The sequence below is a fragment of the Drosophila obscura genome, unplaced genomic scaffold, assembly GCF_018151105.1.
Source record: "Drosophila obscura isolate BZ-5 IFL unplaced genomic scaffold, ASM1815110v1 contig_192, whole genome shotgun sequence".
Taxonomy (NCBI): Eukaryota; Metazoa; Arthropoda; class Insecta; order Diptera; family Drosophilidae; genus Drosophila; species Drosophila obscura.
Window position 1 is genome coordinate 4,962,445 of NW_024542781.1, and position 23,804 is coordinate 4,986,248.

General features: G+C 38.0%; 2 protein-coding genes across 2 annotated transcripts in view; one reads left to right on the forward strand and one right to left on the reverse strand.

Annotated features, from left to right (window-relative positions):
• Positions 1 to 30: 30 nt before the first annotated feature.
• The window catches only part of LOC111072057 (coiled-coil domain-containing protein lobo), a 33,771-nt gene continuing 9,997 nt past the window's right edge, over positions 31 to 23,804 (forward strand). Inside the window, exons 1-3 of the mRNA XM_041593533.1 lie at positions 31 to 575; positions 637 to 702; positions 4,040 to 4,102. Coding sequence (XP_041449467.1) covers positions 153 to 575; positions 637 to 702; positions 4,040 to 4,102 — 552 coding nt within the window. The 5' untranslated portion in view covers positions 31 to 152. The remainder of the gene's footprint in view (positions 576 to 636; positions 703 to 4,039; positions 4,103 to 23,804) is intronic.
• LOC111072060 (protein distal antenna) lies at positions 9,908 to 20,178 on the reverse strand. Its single transcript, XM_022363677.2, has 2 exons — positions 19,215 to 20,178; positions 9,908 to 12,741 (listed from the first exon to the last, which is right to left on the reverse strand). Exon 2 carries the CDS (start codon positions 12,686 to 12,688, stop codon positions 10,655 to 10,657), a length of 2,034 nt encoding a protein of 677 aa, XP_022219369.1. The 5' UTR covers positions 12,689 to 12,741; positions 19,215 to 20,178; the 3' UTR covers positions 9,908 to 10,654.

Consider the following 23,804-nt stretch of genomic DNA (forward strand, 5'->3'; position numbering starts at 1 on the left):
TAAGCAAGCCCATAAAATTGTGTTTAATAAATAATTTAAATTTAAATACTGACTAAGCAAAAATATTTTTTACGCACACCGTTGTTATAGAAACGAAAGTTTCTGTTTATTATTTTTAACAACAACCAAAAAAAAAAGACAAAGACGCAAACATGCCGAAGGTTTTATTTCAGAAGTATAAAAAGGTGACCAGCTCTATAGACCCTCAGCGACATGCCGCCAAGTTAAAAGAAATTGACGAGCGTCATAGGGCAGAACAGTCGGAAGGGGAGTTTGGATCTGAAGAGGGTTCTGGGGAGCTATGTGAAGAAGATATGGGTAGCTATGAGGAAAGTGAATTTAGTTTATCGGAAGGTGAACCAGCTCTGAATATCGGAAAAATCGACTTATCATTTCCCGAGACAACGGATGAGTACCAGAACAGCCCACAATGCTATCCCCCCTCTTACTATACGTTATCGCCAAAAGAAAGACTTCTTTTACTCTATGCAGAGAATTTTCGCAAGCAGTTTGTTTTAATCTACCCAAAGCGACGGCCAATGGTTCTGGCCTTGCCTAACGAATGTAGAGTTCAGGTAAGTCTTCAAACAAAAAATTGCATTTATAAAATAAACTTCAGAATTTTATTTTTTACAGAAGTTTGTATGTACCACGATAAGACCCACGGCCTTTATTTATCCGGAGCTCATATCAAGTATAGAGGAAATTTCAAAGTTTGTTGCTGATTTTATTCAATTTGAACCGCTTGAAGACCAAGTAAATTTGGTAAGAAAATATTTTGTTTATACTTATATATAAATATCTACAAAAGCCTCGCCAAATCGACCCGCAAACATACATATGTACATATGTATGTATGTAGGTGCCACGCTTGAAAGCCGAGTCAGTCTTCCCTGGAATCCTTTTGGTTCATATGGGCAAAATTGTATGATACTGGAATGCCGAGAATAATTATCCTATCCACACGATTCGATCGTTGCGTGGTTGACTGGACTCTTTCTTCACCATATATTCACAATAATGCTTTGCAGTCAATGGGTGGGCTCTTAGTGGTCCGTCCGTAACGCTCATTGTGATTTGAGCAATGTAGTTTTTGTACAGTTTTTATTTAAACTAAGTTGGCATGAAGAAACATAATTTTGTTTATATTTTCTGGATTGGTAGATAATAAGCAACGCTTTTCGGTGATCAAGTTTCTGGCATCTGAATTTCTCTGTCTCTGCCATTTCTGTCATTTCGTTTTGTGCACTATTCTGCACTATTCATTCTAACTCATACAACCTAATGTTGAAAAGTGTGAGGCACACAAACACTCCCATTGGAATAAACTCAATTCAATTCGAATGGATTCTAATGGAATTTATTTTTGAATTTCTAATTTAAACATATTCGTACATATGTATACATGTATGTATGTATGTGTATCATGGTTCCATTTATTGCCGCCATTTCATAGTGGCGCAAATTTATGAATTTTTCGCAACGCCACTATCGTTTGCCGCGTCGTCGTTATTGCTGATGCTGTCACTCGTCGACAGTTGTTGCTGGCGTTGCCAGACTCGAGAGATTCGTAGTTCTTGTGGGCTGCGATCCGGGCTGCCACACACCCAAGTCTCATGCCGGCCAGCCTTTGTCAGAAAAGCTAATGCTCGATATCACATTCGAAAAATTGCCAATATTAATCGAATATATACGATACATTAATTTGATATCAGAAAACAGCGCCACTGGCGTGTTTTATTGGACACAAATGCAACAATAAGACGCTAGGTGGGGTGGCTTCCAGCATCAAATTACTTTCCTTTCTGTCCTGCCCTGCCTCGCTCAACGTGCCGCAAAGACCCAGTTCAGGAAAAGCCGAAAATGTGTGTTGTTGCTTTATCGTTTATTCATATTGGCATATCAAGAATAGCATATATGTATATATAATGGCATATATATACATATGTGTATAAAATAAGCTGCAGACGTTTAACTAAACCACCAACACTTAGAACTACAATTTTCGTTGATTCATCTTTACATAAGCATGGTGTTTGGTTTTTGGTTTTGCGCACAGGAAAATCTCAGTCCACACACCTCAATATAAATCTGTGGATTCCGCTCTTGTTGCTGGATACTCGACCCAGGAAAACGTAAACGAAAAATTCCTGCCACAGTGGTTTTTATATGAAGTTTGACAGGAATATTTCGATTCCGCGGTGCTGGATACTATGCTTCTACTTACAAATATTTTGTGCCCATAGTATCTAAAAAACTTTTTGCGTATATATCTACACAAACACTTTCAAGCTTTACTGCAAATTTGTCGCTCAGTTCAAAACAAAAAACTGTATTTTCTTTTGTTACACTTAGAGATGTGGTCAAAATGCTACCACCATAATATAAATATGTACATATGTATGTATGTATGTACAGCTGTGAACATGGAAATAGTAGTGCCGCACCTCACTATTTTTGAAAACTATTTCAAAACTATTTTTGAGACACTTCCAGTCTTTCGAATTAAGCAAGTGATACCTTTTTACAAAGCCTGAAATGTAATCATTAGAACATGCTGTGTAAGAAACTCCTGTTTCATTTGCATCGCATAATACAAATACCCACGAAATCTGCTGTTCTTAGAAATAGTAGTGCTGGATATAAACATTAACCAAAAATTAAAAAACTGAAAAAATTAATTTTAAAACGTAAGTTTATCACAGTTATTGAATATTTTGATGAAATACATTTTTGGAAAAAGCGGTACTATTGTTTTTGGAGCGTTGAAGAAATCATTGATCGGTCCAAAAGAGGAGACCTACATAAGTATGTAAGAGAGGAAAAACTAAAGGCAACATGTAAAGGGTGGCTATTAATAGTTGTCGCACATGTTTAAAGCGAAACTATTCAAAATTAAACATGCTCAGATTTGCAGACATCATGAATTCCTATTCTTACGTTTATTGTGAATTGATCCACATAGTTATTATTTTGACCAGTTGATATTCAAAGCTTCAAAGAAGCAAAACTAGCCTTTGTTTAGAATTTACATTTGCAAGGAAAAAAATTTGTAATTGTGTGATGCACTGTATCTCGGGTCATAGCGACTAGAAGAGTTTAAATATACTACATAAGAGGTCAAAAATGCACCGTTACAAAACTTAATCAAAATTATCTTATGATGAAAGAATAATTTGACTCTTCGGTGGCACGCAACACGATAAAGACACGCAGTTGTTTATGCTGCAGAAAAACCAAAGATCTGAAAATGTTATCAACTTATGTTGTATTCGAAAAGCATGGTAAATATTCCAACTAAAAAGAAAGCAAAATACGATATCTGTTATGGTTTTGGGGCCATTTCTGCATGTTTTTCAAAATTATTTTAATTTAACCGCCAATTGCAAAAAATTGGACACAAAATTCCCGATAAGGGGAGCCGTGCCGCTTGCATCCATCTTTTTAAACGCCTAAAGCTACTACCTATAGCTAACGGGAAAAGTTCGAAAATTAACGAGAAGGAACGTGTGAGTCGCTTCTGGGGATGCGACTCTACTTATACCCGTACTCAGTCAGTATATACATTTTTGAGCTTCTGATTATTTATTGGATTATTGGAAACCAAATTTGGTTTCTCTAGCTCTTATAGTCTCTGAGATCAAGGCGCTCATCAAGACGGACAGACGGACGGACGGACATGGCTATATCGACTCGGCTATTGATGCTGATCAAGAGTATATATACTTTATGGGGTCGGAAACGTTTCCTTCTCTGCGTTGCACACATCCACTTTTACCACAAATCTAATATATCCCTTAACTCTTTTTTGAGTACGGGTATAAAAATTTGCTTTGACTGAGGATAGTAAAGTTGTTTTATACGACTCCAGAGAATATGTTTGGCATTCACCTTAATTCGATTACCACCAAAAATCATGAAAAAATGCCTTTCGAAAGGATCTTTTAACACCATAATGACTGGAAACACTCACAAAAGCTCGCTAAGAATTGGCGAGGCCACGGCCTTTATTTATCCGGAGCTCATATCAAGTATAGAGGAAATTTCAAAGTTTGTTGCTGATTTTATTCAATTTGAACCGCTTGAAGACCAAGTAAATTTGGTAAGAAAATATTTTGTTTATACTTATATATAAATATCTACAAAAGCCTCGCCAAATCGACCCGCAAACATACATATGTACATATGTATGTATGTAGGTGCCACGCTTGAAAGCCGAGTCAGTCTTCCCTGGAATCCTTTTGGTTCATATGGGCAAAATTGTATGATACTGGAATGCCGAGAATAATTATCCTATCCACACGATTCGATCGTTGCGTGGTTGACTGGACTCTTTCTTCACCATATATTCACAATAATGCTTTGCAGTCAATGGGTGGGCTCTTAGTGGTCCGTCCGTAACGCTCATTGTGATTTGAGCAATGTAGTTTTTGTACAGTTTTTATTTAAACTAAGTTGGCATGAAGAAACATAATTTTGTTTATATTTTCTGGATTGGTAGATAATAAGCAACGCTTTTCGGTGATCAAGTTTCTGGCATCTGAATTTCTCTGTCTCTGCCATTTCTGTCATTTCGTTTTGTGCACTATTCTGCACTATTCATTCTAACTCATACAACCTAATGTTGAAAAGTGTGAGGCACACAAACACTCCCATTGGAATAAACTCAATTCAATTCGAATGGATTCTAATGGAATTTATTTTTGAATTTCTAATTTAAACATATTCGTACATATGTATACATGTATGCATGTATGTGTATCATGGTTCCATTTATTGCCGCCATTTCATAGTGGCGCAAATTTATGAATTTTTCGCAACGCCACTATCGTTTGCCGCGTCGTCGTTATTGCTGATGCTGTCACTCGTCGACAGTTGTTGCTGGCGTTGCCAGACTCGAGAGATTCGTAGTTCTTGTGGGCTGCGATCCGGGCTGCCACACACCCAAGTCTCATGCCGGCCAGCCTTTGTCAGAAAAGCTAATGCTCGATATCACATTCGAAAAATTGCCAATATTAATCGAATATATACGATACATTAATTTGATATCAGAAAACAGCGCCACTGGCGTGTTTTATTGGACACAAATGCAACAATAAGACGCTAGGTGGGGTGGCTTCCAGCATCAAATTACTTTCCTTTCTGTCCTGCCCTGCCTCGCTCAACGTGCCGCAAAGACCCAGTTCAGGAAAAGCCGAAAATGTGTGTTGTTGCTTTATCGTTTATTCATATTGGCATATCAAGAATAGCATATATGTATATATAATGGCATATATATACATATGTGTATAAAATAGGCTGCAGACGTTTAACTAAACCACCAACACTTAGAACTACAATTTTCGTTGATTCATCTTTACATAAGCATGGTGTTTGGTTTTTGGTTTTGCGCACAGGAAAATCTCAGTCCACACACCTCAATATAAATCTGTGGATTCCGCTCATGTTGCTGGATACTCGACCCAGGAAAACGTAAACGAAAAATTCCTGCCACAGTGGTTTTTATATGAAGTTTGACAGGAATATTTCGATTCCGCGGTGCTGGATACTATGCTTCTACTTACAAATATTTTGTGCCCATAGTATCTAAAAAACTTTTTGCGTATATATCTACACAAACACTTTCAAGCTTTACTGCAAATTTGTCGCTCAGTTCAAAACAAAAAACTGTATTTTCTTTTGTTACACTTAGAGATGTGGTCAAAATGCTACCACCATAATATAAATATGTACATATGTATGTATGTATTTACAGCTGTGAACATGGAAATAGTAGTGCCGCACCTCACTATTTTTGAAAACTATTTCAAAACTATTTTTGAGACACTTCCAGTCTTTCGACTGGACTGTAATCATTAGAACATGCTGTGTAAGAAACTCCTGTTTCATTTGCATCGCATAATACAAATACCCACGAAATCTGCTGTTCTTAGAAATAGTAGTGCTGGATATAAACATTAACCAAAAATTAAAAAACTGAAAAAATTAATTTTAAAACGTAAGTTTATTACAGTTATTGAATATTTTGATGAAATACATTTTTGGAAAAAGCGGTACTATTGTTTTTGGAGCGTTGAAGAAATCATTGATCGGTCCAGAAGAGGAGACCTACATAAGTATGTAAGAGAGGAAAAACTAAAGGCAACATGTAAAGGGTGGCTATTAATAGTTGTCGCACATGTTTAAAGCGAAACTATTCAAAATTAAACATGCTCAGATTTGCAGACATCATGAATTCCTATTCTTACGTTTATTGTGAATTGATCCACATAGTTATTATTTTGACCAGTTGATATTCAAAGCTTCAAAGAAGCAAAACTAGCCTTTGTTTAGAATTTACATTTGCAAGGAAAAAAATTTTTAATTGTGTGATGCACTGTATCTCGGGTCATAGCGACTAGAAGAGTTTAAATATACTACATAAGAGGTCAAAAATGCACCGTTACAAAACTTAATCAAAATTATCTTATGATGAAAGAATAATTTGACTCTTCGGTGGCACGCAACACGATAAAGACACGCAGTTGTTTATGCTGCAGAAAAACCAAAGATCTGAAAATGTTATCAACTTATGTTGTATTCGAAAAGCATGGTAAATATTCCAACTAAAAAGAAAGCAAAATACGATATCTGTTATGGTTTTGGGGCCATTTCTGCATGTTTTTCAAAATTATTTTAATTTAACCGCCAATTGCAAAAAATTGGACACAAAATTCCCGATAAGGGGAGCCGTGCCGCTTGCATCCATCTTTTTAAACGCCTAAAGCTACTACCTATAGTTAACGGGAAAAGTTCGAAAATTAACGAGAAGGAACGTGTGAGTCGCTTCTGGGGATGCGACTCTACTTATACCCGTACTCAGTCAGTATATACATTTTTGAGCTTCTGATTATTTATTGGATTATTGGAAACCAAATTTGGTTTCTCTAGCTCTTATAGTCTCTGAGATCAAGGCGCTCATCAAGACGGACAGACGGACGGACGGACATGGCTATATCGACTCGGCTATTGATGCTGATCAAGAAACGGAAACGTTTCCTTCTCTGCGTTGCACACATCCACTTTTACCACAAATCTAATATATCCCTTAACTCTTTCGAAAGGATCTTTTAACACCATAATGACTGGAAACACTCACAAAAGCTCGCTAAGAATTGGGTTTCATCCGAAACAAATTGACGTTTTCCAAGTCCAACTGGATATTAATATCATCGAAATCTTATGGAGGATTGTCAAATACATAGTCGCAACTGAAAATCCGGCAACCAGAGAAAAGTTTTGGCAAGTGGACGTTGGCCGACCTTATTCACCCATACCCGGCCGGTACAAAGCTGTAATGAAAACCAAATCTATATATCTATATATATATTTAAATTAAACATGTAAATACATAAAAAAGGAAGTCAGTTGGTGTTCGAGCACTTCTAGATATAGAACTGCTAGACCGATTTTCATGGTTTTTGATTGGTTGAATTTGTATCCATTCAGAAGCGCAAAGTAGCTATTAAGAACATCAAACGTTAGTATTACTGTATGAAGAAGGCCTTTTCAGAGCTGACTATAAATTTTAGAAAAAAAAACTGCCATCTCCGCAACGCGTGCACAAAATTGCATGCTGCTTTTTTTTAAATGATAGCCAGAGAATGTGACATGGTTTGCACAATTTTTTTTTATTTTGTACCTTATAAATAGGTTCCTCAAGAAATATAAATTGATCAAAAAAATTTTTAATTTGGTCCAAAAGTGTGTGTTTGAACGCCTTTTCCTTTCATTACATGTACAATTTTTTCTGAAAAAATTGCAATTTGTGTAAATATATTTGTTCCTTTTGATTATCATTGTTTAAATGCGATGAATTCCTAAACATTAAATGCATTTAGTAAGCAGCGAAGCTACTTAAAATAAACAAAATAGATAAATATCAGCTACGTTATAAGCCAGACTTGACTTATCGTTCACATATTATTATAGACGTCGCACAGTGGCTCATTTTCTCAAAACAAGTTGCAAAATTAATAACTTTTTAACCCGGCTAGGTATAAGTCTGAAATGTAATACATATATTTGCGATACTTAAAATAATTTTTTAAAAGAAAAATGAAAGTAGGCGTGTCACTGGAAGGGGCGTAATTAACGGTCAAACTCGAAATTTCGTTTTTTACCCTAAAAACCATCATACAAAATTACAAATAAAATTGAACAACATGCAAATATATTTTTGTACGGCAAATCTTAGTTTTTAATAAATTTCTACTAGTAAAATTTAAAAAAAATAATTTTTTTTTAGTTATTTATTTTGCACTTTCTGAGCCTATAGCACGAAAACTTAACCTCCAAAAAACGTCAAGTAATAATATTGAACAATCGATTTTTTTAGGTTTTTGAATCACAAAATAGAGATGTAATCGAAGCGTTTTTCGAAATTGCGAAAGAAAAGAGAGCCGTTCCGGACTTAAAATTAGTATATTCCTCTGAAATGGTTGCCCCATTTGGAAATAGGGAAAATTGCTTGGTTAAATATGAAAATATTTAATTAAATGCATATGCATTAGGCTGGGCCAAGAAATAGTGCAAAAAATGACGTTTCTTAAAAAAATCGAATAAAATATAATCGCAAAAAATATTTCCTTTTTTGTCTAAATTCATATTTTAGATTTGTTCCTTAAATTAGGGAAACAAAATTTTTTTCTCCTAGCTTGAGTACTTTTTGAGAAATATGCATTAACCTTTGCCTTTTAAGCACGGTTTTCTTCATTTTTTTAAAAACATAAAAATGGTCTAATTTTGAACAACGATTATAAATCGTAAAAAAATTTTTTAAATTATAAAATTGTGGTTTTGAATAACTTGATCAATTCCTAATTGAAGTGTAACAAAAGTGTTCCCAAATTCAATAACGCGACTTTTGCAACGAGTTTTCGGAAAACGAGCCACTGTGCGTCGTGGTTGCCGCGATCTAATCGTTCCCAACGGAGCAATTCGGCTACGAAACATTGCGAATCAATTATATGATAAAGAACGACCAATTAATCGAGAAGAGCGTCGCGTTGCGAGCATTGTGGGGAGACATGTCTGGATTGTGCTGCCTTAATGGCAAAGGGAAATTGTAAATCAATAGTTATTATTAGTCTGAATAGTACAAAAAATGGTACAAAATGGTTTTCAAATGTATGAATGAGGAAGAACGGGAATCCATACAAGATATATAAAACACGAAGCATCCACACGCGTAGGGGGAGACGGAATGGGAGACGATCAATTGAAGATGACGGAAACGGGAACGGAATATTGGGTATATTATACCCCCCAATTACTGCAAAAATAAATGTATATTAAACGTATTCGACTCACTTCTCATCCATGCAACCACAATGAGCCACAGTGAAGCTTGTCTGGGCCGCTAGTTGATTATAAACTAAATATTAAACCTCAATAAACACGTACAACATCTAAAATAGGTTTTAATTTAAGTTTCGATGATTTTTTTTAGATTTTCTTAAAAAATACACTACTATTTTCATGAACACCATTTTTAATGGGGTTTTGTCTAAAGTCTTGAAAACAAGAAAATGGAATTCAAATGCAACAGGACAATGCTGTCTATCCATAAAGGTATTACATTACATGTTCAATTTGAAAAACTGGAAGTGTCTCAAAGACAGTCCTAAAAGTGATGTGGTGCGGCACTACTATATCCATGTTCACAGCTGTGTACATACTATACAATAGGTAGCTACATACGTATGTACATAAAAAAGGTGATGGTGTTGATTGGTGCCATGCCTACATGGTGCTCTCTATTGTGTTAGTTTTTAATTGCCTTTTTAAAGTCAGAATCAAACAATTTTATTAAAATTATCTAATATTTTTTTATTAAACATGTATTTAAAATTATTACATTCAAAGTTGTAAATGCCTTCTTTTATTTAAATATCGCAATAATTTGGAATCAGGAAAATTCTTATGAGCACATTTGTTATCGTTATTTTTTCAGTAGATTTTTGAAACTTAAAACATTTGATATCAAATGCATTTTATTCATTTATACCACCTTGCACATGGAAAGTTTTTTAACAAAAAAATAAATGCTATAACCATTTTTCTATTGAATCGGATAAAACATAAACTTTTCCTTGTTTAAATTAACTATAATAGCTACAAATAGACATTTTAAATATATACATTGTTATCATATGATTAATTAGTAAAATTTAAGTCCAAAAATGTTTTGTTTTGCGTTAGGTTACCCACAGAAAACCAAATAGTCTGTAGACGCACAGCGTGAAGCAAAATGTAGTACCTATGTATATGTAAGGATTCCGTAATAAAACTAAGGTTCGCTCTAACTGCTGGAACTTAGTTCATCGTACTGCTGATACTCGCCTATTATCTGGCAGTCGTTCGGGTCATCATCGAGGTCACAATGTACAAATTCATAGGGAGGGAAGAACAGTGAGCTCAATAGAGTGGCCGATGATTGGTAAACAGCAGGTGAGGTTGTCTGGCACCTTAAAGATGCTGGTGTCTTACCAAGGCTGCCAATACCCAAGTATGGCAGTCCTAGCCGTGAGCATTGTTTGGCAATTGCGTCTCGCTGTGCATTCGTTATATGAATATCCGTGGCTGGCTCCGAAGGCGCCAACTTGGGCTTGTCCTATTTGCGGCGTCTGATCTTACTCCTGCTTGAGTCTTCCTCGGTGTTTTCCTCGTTTTCCATCAGGTTCTTATTTGGTTTTTCTGCAATTTGAGGCTCGTTGCTGGACTTTATAGCTGCGATCAAAAATCTCAGTTGCATAAGTTGCACAGCTGTTACCCGAGGGTTACTGCAGTTTTCCAGCCACTGCAGAAACTTCTCGCCATGCCTGATGGCCTTTACGTCTTCGTTGTCGATGTCGGCAGTTAAATCTAAATATTTTGCCTTTTCTTCTTCGTCAGTTTTGTTTGAGTTGTTATTGTTATTGTTGCTGGCGCTAACATCGTTGTTGTTGGAGTGCTGATTGTGTTCATTGGCAAAACTTGCTTCTGATTCGCAGGGCGCATCTACAATCATGGGCAAATGTGATTTAATGCCACCTATTTTGTAAAGCATGTTGTCGAGGATCTTTTTGCAGTCTCCACCTACACTTCCGGGTCTACTAACACATTCAGAGGGGGTGGTGCTCATTTTACCACAAGGCTCGGAAGTATGGCTATCCGGAACCAATGATGTTATCGGACTCTGAGATGGAGTTATTCTTTTTGCGGATGCTGACAAATCTTCCGGCTTGCCGGGTACGTCTGCTTCGATTTCTGTATCGAGATCCGGGTTTGTCACCTCGTCAGCGTCTATCTGGTCCATTTGATTGTGCTCGTTTGATGATAGGCTACGGACCGACGGGGTTTCAGACTCCTTTGTAAGATGGGAGTACAGAATATTATCGAAAGGTCCTTTCGACGTATCGGCTATGTCAGTGACATCAGAGACAGCTGATACGGGCTGCTGTTGCAGTGAATTGGCCTGCAATGCAGCTAGCGTCGCAGAGTTTGGATTAAGTGTGTGAAGGCTGGCACCAAAAACCTTGCACCAGTTATACCAAGCCGCGTTCTTTTCGTCGAGACTGCCGGATGGAGTCGATGATGGTGTCAATGGTGCAGACGGTAGTGGTGGTGTCTGTGCGTGTTGGATCATATGCTGTGGCGTGGAGGAGCGTATGGGGGGACTTGTCATCCCCATTGGGGTTGTTGGAGGATATAGGCTGTTTAGTCCGAGCATCGTCTGCTGAGACTTTAGCCAGTAAAGCAAAGGGTCCTCAGCCAAATTAGACAGTGAGATAATGCCACCTACATGTGAGGGTGCTAGTGATGGACTCGGACTTTTTATATCTGCTCCTTTTGCTTCGTTTTTAATAGTTAAATTAACGCTGCAACTGACATCGCTTGACACGGCAGATAATGGCTTTTGCTTAGCCCAGTTCTTAACAGACAGTCCTGGGGTTCGGTCTCCACTATCACTGCGTGGGCTTTGCACTTGCAACGGTGGCTGCCCACTGGGTTTCGAATTTCGCAAGTTGTTGGCAGTTGTTGAAAAACTATTCAGTCCCGACATTGCCGCAAGACTGGGATTCAGTTGTGCCAATAAATTTAGGTTTGTGGTCAGTTCATTGAAACTTATAGCCAGCGGAGACTGTGATAAACCGGTGAGACCAGAAAGGTGGGTCAAACTTGATAGGGGACTAATGGCATTTGGGGAAGGATTTGCGGGTCGGTGACCATTGAATCCCACATAATCAACGGCTAGCCCATTATAATTCAATTCGGACATATTTTTGTTTGTACTATAGTCTAAGCCGTTGAGCGGGGCGCGCTTAAAGCCGAGCTCATCGAATTTCATCTTGTTGGAGAAGTTCAGTGGAAGTGATGGATCAATGCGCTGCCTCTTCTCAGGGGGACCCAGCAGCCCTGCAGAGACGTCCAGCTTATCGGCAAGCGCGTCGGCGCACATTTTATCTGTGGTCGACTGGCGGGACATGAAGCGCAGCTTATCTTCATTCTTGCACCAGCCGCGAAGCGTAGACTCGGGAACTCCAATGTCCCTGGCCACAGATGCCTTCGACTCGCCATCGTGTATGCGCTGTATGGCATGGATTTTGTCCCGCGGGGTCAAGCTACGCAAAGGTCGCTTGCCCTTCGTACCCATCCGAATGTTCATGTGGGGGTAGCTGGAAATATCCAACTTCAAGCCGTTGTCGAACAGTTTGAGTTCTGAAAAAATACAAGCAGATTTAGCGAGTGCTAAAATTAATTATTGTGACACAGTTAAGACTCAAACGCATGTTATGATGTAGTATATAAAACAGTACGTTTTCATTCGCTAGAATCAAGCCCACAACACTGTACATACATATGTACATATGTACATCGATGGCGAATGCCGTGTGCGCGCGTCATGTACTTGTTCTACTTTTGGGGTTGTACGGGTTGGGGTCGCAGCAGCGAGTCAGATGTTCGTACACTGCTCCAATAAAATCGTCTCGCGTTTGAAACTTTTCAGATTTCAGACAACACGCGGTGTAAATAAACCGCGTACACAAACGCATTTATCAAAGGTATGTATGTGCATACGTATGTATGTATTCACATGTATGTACATACATACATGCATATACTCTAGTGCAAACACACCCACCCACCAAACGTTACAAATTGAGATGACAAAAATTCTCATGAAAACGCCGCTGCTTCTTCTGCTCTTTCCGCTCCTTCTCTTCTCTCTAGATGTACAGGCAAATGAGCTGAGGCACGCCCCCCGTGCTTTTTCTCAGCGCACAAGGATTCTAAAAATTAAAGTGCCCGAATACACACACACACACACACACACAAACACATACATATATATACATATAATATATATGTATATGAATATTTATTTACATAAATATCTACACATATATATACATATGTATGTATTAATGTATGTGTCTACATAGGTATATAAAATAAACATACATACATACATACAAAGAGACAATGGAATATGCTAATTGGTGCGTTGCCTTCGCGCCACGGCGCGCCTGCTCCAAAATGCAGCGCGCAGCGCCGACGTCGCGAGAAACTACGAATAAGCAACAAGAACAAGCCATTCGCTATCGTCATCGGCTTCTTTACGTGCTGCATACGAACAAAACCCGTATCCGTACCAGACTCGAACACGAATCATAGCCGAGCACACGAGACTACAGTTTATAACTTGTTACCTGTTTCGTGCCACTTTTCGTTGCAAGTTCGCTCGCAGCATTAAACATCCCCATCCATGCCATGCCATGCCAATACCAAACACGCCTGTTGCGCTATTGCTAGCTCCTACACCTACATCTACATCTACATACGTCCCAGCAGGTGCATCAGAAAGTCTTTGTGCCTCGAAACTTGGTGTGTGGTGAATGTAAGTGAGACTTCGAGCCTCAGTGGGCAAGTTGCAGTCGTCAGTCGTCAGCCAATATGCCTCTTTATAGCGGCCAGGAGTTTCGCCTCCGCTCAGGCTCTGACAAATAACAATATGCTCCGCCTCCATCTCCCTAGAAAGAACGAGGCATGCAAAAGAGCTGGCTCGTTTGGGGAGCGGGACCGGGTCGTGCAATTTTAAAATGAAAAACACGTTTTGCGCATGACTGACACATGAATTCATTCCTGCTCTGCTCTGCTCTGCTGTGCTGTGTTGTATACAAGAACACACAGCATTCGCACAATTTTATACAAGGAGTGAACCTGTAATACAAATGTCTCTGTGTGTCTGTGCAGAGAGGATTCATTGAAAGAGAAGCGTGGCTATCTCTTAAGAGCGCGATGATTAAATCAAGAGCAACCAAAACACCTGACAGAAGTTTGTTGGTTCTTCTCATCTGGTTGAGTTGACTTCACATTCACAGCCACTTAAAGTAAGCTCAAAATGTTGGCTGTTGATTTCAAATGTCATTTTCCTAATACGAAGTTTTCGATTCAAAAATCCAGGATCGAAATGAGCGAATTAAGACTAAAATTTAGCTAACGAATACGAACGACTAAAGCAAATGTTAAAGGTCTTTTTGGAGACAATAAGATTTAATTTTATAAAATCCAGAAAATAAAAAAGCCAAATGACTCCTTTGTCATTTTGATATCCTTGCAGATCGATCGATTCAATGCATGCTACAGCTTCTTGAATTTTGGGTAGATGATATTTTTGTACTCGGGCGTTCCTGAAACTTCTTTTTCGACATATTTCACTTAAGACAGATACATACGTACATATATGACATTATTGTCCGATTTGTACCTAATCCTATCAAGTGAAATATTTACAAGCATGAACAAATTAAAGGTGGAATTATCTCCATAAATATTTGTTTTTCTCAAAGTTTTGTTTTGACCGATCTTCCCCATGTCAGCTATAGCTGTATATGTATATGATATATACATATATTATCATATATGTACATATGTATGTACATACTTATGTATAAAGCGTGAAACTAAAGCTATGGTATGTGCAAATATACAGCTAGAAGGACGCAAAATATAACATTCCTTTATCGACTCACTTCCTTTTTGATCTCAAAAAATGACTTTTAATGACCTTGCAGATCTATAGTTTACACAATTCATACATACATATGTGCATAAATATTAATGCTAATGCTAATTTAATATATTAAATTAATGATACGCTTTCAAACTCAGTAGAATGTTTGGTATGTATACATATGTATACCATAGTGTACATATGTATGTGTGTATATATCATGTTTTCTTATAGGATTCTAGAATCGATTGAAAACCAAATGATTGTAAGAAAACCTTGTTCTGTTCCAGCTTAACCTCAATAAGCTTAGGTTTTTTATTTTTAAAGATAAACTAGCATCCGTCTGAAAGGGTATTGCTAGAGTTGTTGTTCTTTCTTGTTATATTTTTTTTTCAAGCAGGCTGTATCTGATCGCGACAAATTTGATCTATAGTTAGATATGTACATAGTCATAAAAAATGCAATCGTGCCAAAGGGGAGTCACAAAATATGGTACATAAACATGTACGTACATTAATGCATCACACTAAGTTCCCTAAGCGACATGCCGATATTTACTACATATGTACATATGTATGTACATATACTCATGCGCTCAAACCATAACCAATAGAGGAGCAAATAACGTGTTGGCGATGCACGTGTTTCCACTCCTACTCTACCCACAGTCCAGTCCACCAAACACATATCGAATAAAACTTTTACAGCTGTGTAAAAATCACAAGGTCCTTCACCATTCAGCAGCCATGGCGAAAGCAAAAGAATTTTTACTTTCTCTTTCGTACAGTGTCCGTCCTTGTGCCGGCGCGCCATTAAACTTTTCATGAACCAAACTGGGACAGTGAGAAGTGTGTAAAAAATCTAGTAACAACAGAAAAAGATGAAAGAAATAAATATAAAAGAATTACACCAAGTTTGTCTGTTTGTGTGTATGTATGTATGTACATATGTATGTAGGGGCAGAGTACGGTTTTTTCTGTGTCTGGTGTTGCTGCCAACCATACATGCAACGTTCACACATGCATACGTAAGGGATCTGTGCGTATGTATATACATATGTACATACATAAGTAGGTTTGTTTGTGGTGGCCAACCGTCTGGCCGTTTGTGAAAGTACGTTTACATATTTTATGTATGTGTTCCTATATATGCGCATACATATGTACATGCATACATGTACGCTTGTATGTTAGAAGCTCCTGATTTTCCTATATACAATTATAACTTTATTGTATTTACTTTTTTTCTTATTTGGCATCGTATTGAACTCACTCAGACACAGGCACAGACAGGGAATGCATGTGGCAAGGACACGGCAGGATAGGAGAGCAGCAAAGTCTGGCAAATAGAGGTCAACGACTGAAACTAGTAGCACTAATATGTGCGAGCTTTTGTATAAGTACATACATACATGTGTACACACATACATATGTATCTGTTGATTTCTCTGTTCGCTTGTGTTAATGTACAAATAAAAAAGAAATAAAAAGAACCAACAAGAATACTAAGAGAAGGAGACGTACTATTCTGTAAATAAAAGAAAAAGTTGATTTTGGCTGATCCCAATTCAGTTTATATGTTGTGTGTGTGTGTGTGAATGTCTCGACGGGCTTAGAACTGTAATCTTGTGTACGTTCGTATGAATGTACACACACATGAATGCATTAGTGAGTGTATTTGCGTGTTGGTGTAACCATAAGTGCCGACCTGTTGGAAGACTTTGATCTATAGCTATGGGCCAAGCAGAACTACTATTCAATAAATAGTCTCTTGGATCATATGTACATAAATACATACATATATACAGAACACAGAAACATTGGCAGGTTACCTAATTATCTGCTTACGAATTGTGTTGACATATTACCATCCTTCAGAACTAAAATTCATTTAGTTTGTGAATTGCTTTCGTACAAAGTCCATTGTGAGCCCAGATACATAAAAGACAGCAAATTACCATCAGTCTAGTAGTAAAAGTGACTTATGTACATACATATGGATGTACATATCTACAAATAATTAAATATTGCATTTTTCAGAAAATGGCAATGGGACCTCTGTCTTTGGCTTGGCATATTATGTCTTTTTTAATTTAACACATTTTCTTCGAAGACGAGGAATCTAATTTTGCAGGTAAAAGAAATACTTAAATCAAAATTTTGGCAACAGTGTGGCAGACAATTTTTTTACAATTTACATATATATGTATCTATGTATCAGCTAGATACATATCTTTTTAGGTACAAAGCTTTACATTTAAGATTCGTGCCTAGTTGGTTTGGAAATAGGCAGACTAACAGATTGGGGCGAGCAGATAGACATAGACTGAATATTGATCAGGAATATCATGATCTGGTTGAAATCAGTCACTAAACTTTTGTAATACTTTTGTTAATCTGGTTTTGATCAGATTCGTTGTGTGTTTTCGAAATCGGTTACTTCTATTCGCTGCAAATTTCTGGATGAGGCTAAAAGTTTTTCTTACAAAGACTTGTTTTTCGAACGATTTCTTCAATGTTAGCTACACATGTACATACATACATATGTATGATATAATGACCCCATCTCTGCGGCTACGCAACAAAAACAAGGGTCTGGGCAAAGTTAAATCCGAATTGCATTAAAATTAAGAAAGTAACTAGAATGAAAAAGTACAAAATTACTGACAGCCTTAAATACATAGATGCTGATAAAGAATGTACATGTACTAAACATAATAGCATGTACACATGGACCATGAAAATATAAATATGTATATATGAAAATAGTATTTAAGAAAAACGCGACGCTTTTAGTTGGATTGTCTTCAGAAACCAACAAAAAGTGTCCCTTTCTTAACGAACATATTTGGGGGTAAGGGTTACATCTCTGAACAACACCCTGTTGGGAACATCCCTCCCCATTTACTTCACCTGAAGCTCCTATAATAATGATCTATTATTTTTACGTTCATATTTGTACAATCTTTGTATGCATCCAAACACTTTTTCTGTACATACATATTCATCTGTTTATGAGCGCCCAGAGACTATCAGAGCAGACAGATTCTTCTGATAACATACTAGATCTATTTTGATTCAAATAGTATACAAATTCCGCTCCAAAAAATTGCGTTATCTTGTGGGATCTAAAATTTAGAGTATACGGCAGTAAACAATTTTCGATAACGGATATATAATGCAGACGGAATAATGATAACAATTCGAAAACGACTTGTCGGTGATTTCGAAAACTGTTAAAGCTGGAGCAAGAAGATTTTGATTTTGTGATAATTACGCAGAACCAGTATAAATAATTAAAATGTTTACCATTCACCCATTCCATTTGTTTCAATCCAGAAAACCGGCGTGCCAACATCTTTGTAGGTTTAAACATCCCGCCTTTTACATTCTTATAAATAAATTTATATCTCAGATATGGGTGCGATCAAATCCTAAGGGAAACAAGTTCTCTACAGTGGCTGAATCTCTCTCCGATTTTGTCTCTATCACTCCCAGTGGGTTTTCATACCCGAAACGTCCTAGGAAAGAGAGCACCAATACCACTACTGCCTCTCTTCCGCCACCGCTGACTCAACCCAAGTAAGACGCGTGAAGAATGTTTTACTAAAACAATCTTTTCTTCGTATACCCCCTTCTGTGGCGTCGAGCAGAGCATTCCTTTTGTTTCGATCTCTGTTGAACAAGTGAAATGCATTTTAAAAAACACAGAAACACATATTGATATGAGCTATTCTCTCCCTGTGAGACGTAATACGTGCTATTTATGATGCACCTGTGCATCAAAGAATATTCAAAATTGGTTGGATATTTTATAAATGGTTTGTGTCAATTACAGGGAGAATTTATAGAATGGTGCCTCCGGTTTATTTTTTATATTTGTATATAGGCAGTCGAAGTGACGCAATTATCTACGTAACAAAATTTTAAAGCAATTACCCTTTCTGAAGATTTAAAAAGTTGTTTTTTAAAAATCTGTCACCAAAACAATATATATTCGGAATATTTTTAGAATTTTTCACTACTTTGCTTAATTTGTAGCGTTTGTTCGATCGCAGAAGTTTTACGTTGAGTTAATTGAAGAAGTATACAAATTTATGGCTTTAAAATGTTATAGTATTTAACAAGTAGTTATTTATTTGCTTCGAAGGCTTTTCGGTGAAAACACACATACTAACCTTTTTCCTACACTTCCGGTGAAAAGTTCAATGTAAACCTTCCGATGAAGGAGGGCACTTTGTCTCGATTTAAAAAATCTAAATAGGACTGAACTATTTTTCGATCGTCCTGAGATATTCACATAACATAAAGTCACTTTCAGGAATATAGATAATGGTCACTGTCTTGTGTTATTCTTTTGATTGAAACTTGATTGATGGTTAACGAGGAGATCAAATGTTGGTCGCGTTTACAAGCTGGAAGCACAATTTAACTTTGTTCTCATTTATTTACAATTATTTGCCATCGTTCCAATCTTAGCCGCGACAGCACAAACACCGTCTTCAAGCGACCGGCTTTCGAAAGGATGTGACCTTTCTGTCGTCGACGAATATTATGCGAACCTAAACAGCAGCGTCCGGCGACAAACTACCGCGAGCTAGCGAGCGCACAATTTGAGCGAATTTTGATTTTAGCGCGGCGAATTTCCACACTACGATGACGCGACGGCGACGGCGACAGCGGCATCCACGGAAAATTTAAAATCGCACGTCCACGTTATGCGCCTCTGTCTCAGTTGGTGTTTCGTTTCTCCTGAGTACGAGCCCACACACACACACACACAAACACACGAGGTGGTTGTTGCCTTGCGCGTGTGTGTTTGAGTGAGTATGTGTGCTTGTTTAAAAGTGTATGTATGGTCAGTCGACAGTATTTGTAGTTTTCGTTTTGTTCCTTTTTCGCTTCAATTTACGTAGCAGTACATGTATGTATGTACGAGTGTGTCGACGCTCTCGCTCTCTGCGTGTCCCGTTGCTGCCGAATTCGCGGCCTTTTTCGGTGACAGCCAAATGTACAATGATTAATAACGGCCAAGACGGCAGCGAAGAAGTCGACGTTGCCAACGCCATTGCTCTCGTCGCCGCTTCTGCTGGTATTGGCCAACCCAACCACAGGCCACACTGTACGGTCCGGTCCGGTCCGTCCCGTCTACTTGGATGAACAGGCTGGACAGCTCGCACTCGCACTCACACGCACGCAGCCGAGTATTCACACATATATACAAGCATTTGTATGCACCGAAACATCAACGAAGTCGACGCAATACTCGTGTGGCCGGTTTGTAGGCTGTGTGCTGTGTGAGACGCACATCCTTTTTGGCCTTAGCAGCAGCAAACATACTTTCTTGTTGTCATGTCTTAGTGGACGCGCCTATACGCCTATACGCCTATATGTGTGTTGTATATTTTTGCGCTGGAAAGGACCTATGGACCTGTGAACGGGTGGTGTGGTGTGGTCCGTTTCTGGGACCACCGTATATGATGGCTATGTGCAAAAACGAGCGAAATCGAATGATGCTGCTGCGTGCACTACATCAACATGCTGTGCGCATTTTTGTGTGAATGTGTAGTTTTGGTTTTGCTGGGATGCGGAGGACATCTTATATGTATATTTTTGGATACTTGCTTTAAAAATAATACGAGTGGGCTTTGAAGAAGAGCAACAGGAGCCAACAGGAGTCTTTACTAAAGCATTCAGACCACGACTTCCGAACTACTGATGTAACGTAAATAACGATTGCATTTAGTCCAGCGTGGCCCTTGACTGATTAACCCAGGAGGCGCTCATCGTTGTTGATAGTTGTGTTATTTTCGCCGCAGACTCGGCTGCTGCCCGGCTGGGCTGCTGTTGTTGCTCTTGGCTTAGAGTCCAGTTTTCCCTCGCTTTGTTTTGATACATGCCTTCATCACTGTTTATGTTCGATTGCCGCTCTTTCGCTCTCGCCAGAGAGCGACTGCTTTGGTGAGAGAGTAATACGATGCGCCTCTCACTTGACAGCTGGGTAGCTTTTGTGTTCGGGTTTTGCCGCCGAACGAAGCTCTTAAGGTTGGTTGTGCTTTTAATCACCAACCATATATTGGGGGTATCAATCCTACAATGTCTTTCGGTCTCTTGTGACTAAATACCGATCGTTAATGAATATACCGTTAGCGTATGGACATGGTGATGCATACATGTATGTAACTCCTTCAAATAATAAAAGAAAAAATAAAATAAAGCTGCTTGTAACGATATGTCATATGGTTTGAACATATCTACATTCATATGTATGTACATATGTACATATGTATTTACATATTTGAATATGATAAAGATTTCTAGTTTCAATCCGGCCGATCTATTTTCTATGGCATTTTTGTATTTTCTATCATTAGCTCTGCAAACTGACAAAGCCCGAGGAAAAATGTTATCATTTAGATTATTTTCAAAAATATATTTGAATTTATGTTTATGCAATTCTAGATTTGAAAACGGTAGATGTACTGACCAGAATTCTTCGTATATCCAGTATATCCAGTATATGTACAGCAAATATAGAACTTGTCTGTAACAATTGAATCTAACTAACGGCAGCGGCCAATGGCCAAAATATCAACGAAACAGACAACACAACAGCACTGTCACCAGTGTTTCCGTTCGAAAAATCGCTAAGAAATGTTTTTAGTCCATGTGCATACATATGTACGTACACACGGACATGTATACAACGGTCAGAAACAAAAGGACATACATACATAACTACAGATGTCCGGCATGGGGCGGCACTGGCAAGAAACATCCTTTCCTTTCTACTAAAAAGCCAAGCAGCCTGCCCGGGTCGGGTCATTTCATCTTATACACACCAGCCCATGGAACCACACACACATCGTACGTATACATACGTATACATACGCACATTCTTAGCATCCGCAGGCACATCAGCATCTTTAGCGTAAATTTTGCTGCTGCGAAAATTTAGAGTTGTTGCTTTATTGCAATACACGTGTGTATGTGTGGATACATGCTTGTATGTACGAATAGGTATGTGTTTATGTGAGCTAGTGTATGTGTATATACTTCAGATTTTCATCGGCGTTGCTGTCCTCCCCTCTATTTGTCCGGCAACCCGTGCAACCGACCGATTGTCCGTTGTCCGCCAAAGCAACATTTTCCATTTTCGTTCGGTCTCTCTTTCGCTGCCGTACCTTCCTTCCCTCTTATCTGTAGTTCCTTGCCAGCTACCTTCTTTGCCCATGCAACGGTCGATTTGTCACCCACTACGGCGACACCCTCCTCTTGCTCTTGCTCATGCTCCTGGCTCTCCCCCCACAGTGCCTTAGTCTCTTTTCTGTTTTGTGTGATTACGAATTCGTCGCCGTCCTCGTCTAAACTCAATTCACTTTCTCCCCAACCCCACACACGCGTCGATTCAACCATCCTCCAACCCTCAACTCAACCCCTCACGTCACACCTCTGTACGCAGCTTGGACGAAGGAAATTTTCGCGAGAATTGAAAGATGAAGGAGCATTGGGCTGGACATTGGTCACCGTTGCTGGAAGAAGTATGCCGGGTATGTGTTCTTTCCCCGGAACATACATATATACATACACGTACATATGTACTTCTATCCCACATTTGCATTAACTTTTTCAGATAAAAACAGACGTTAGTATGTAGATACATATGTACATGAATATACATATATGTATGTATATGTACATACATATGAATGTATATAAAAGCCGTCCGTTTTTGATTTTTAGCATTGATTTTCACCCACAGCTAGAAAAACATCTCGTCGCATTTTCAGTTTGTCTGAATAGAATTCAAAATTTTCTTTAGCTGAACTTCTTGATTTTCACCAACCGTTAATTTTTTAACAGTACATAAAAAAAATACCTTTTTATCAATATGAAATAGTTTTTAAGTTTCAATATTATTTGAAAAAAATCGACGAATTTAATTTTTTTATTAATGCATAGTTAACCAAAAAAAGTGTATTTTATTTCGTGGTAGAAACCCCCTAACACTAAACTAAAAAATTTAAATTGTATAATTTTATTTACTAACAAAGAAAAACAGAAAAAACTTGAAAAAAAAACAAACAAAAAATGTTCATCAAATTTTGGCCTTGCTGTCCACAGCGACTATGGGTCAAGTTTTTTACAGGTTGAGTTTTTTTTCTGATTCCGAATTTTGACTTCATAGTTTCTCGGTTCCGGAATGTTTAACCGGCCTAATACGCGTCCTATTTTCGTTGAGCTATTCCGACTCTTTCTTCCTTGCGATTACAAACCTAAGATTTTGATCATGTTTAGTCGACAGTCGTTTTAGAACAGCCGATTTCTAAAATAAAGATTTATTGTTCATCAAACTTCAAGCATCGGGGCTCCTTGGTTAGCTTCCTTGCAACCTATGTTGAGATGATAATTGATAATAATATATACATATAGTATATACATATATATGTTCTATCCTTTATCAGTTAGCCCAATATAAAAACCTGTACTTTGGGCCATTGTTCAAAAGAGCAGATCGATTTTTATACATATGTACATATGTACCCACTCACTTCTCTGTAGAAAAATGTGTGCATATATCAATAGTTTCGATCTAATGCATTCTCCTAGACATATCTTAGGATGTGCTTAGGATTATATTGCGAGTAGATATTCAAAATCTTTTCGTATAAAGAAACCCTAATCCGATGTCCGCAAACCTGCAATGCTGTATTGCAGGAAATGGGATGGCATACAAGTTGTTCGCCACCGCTACTGCTACCGCTACC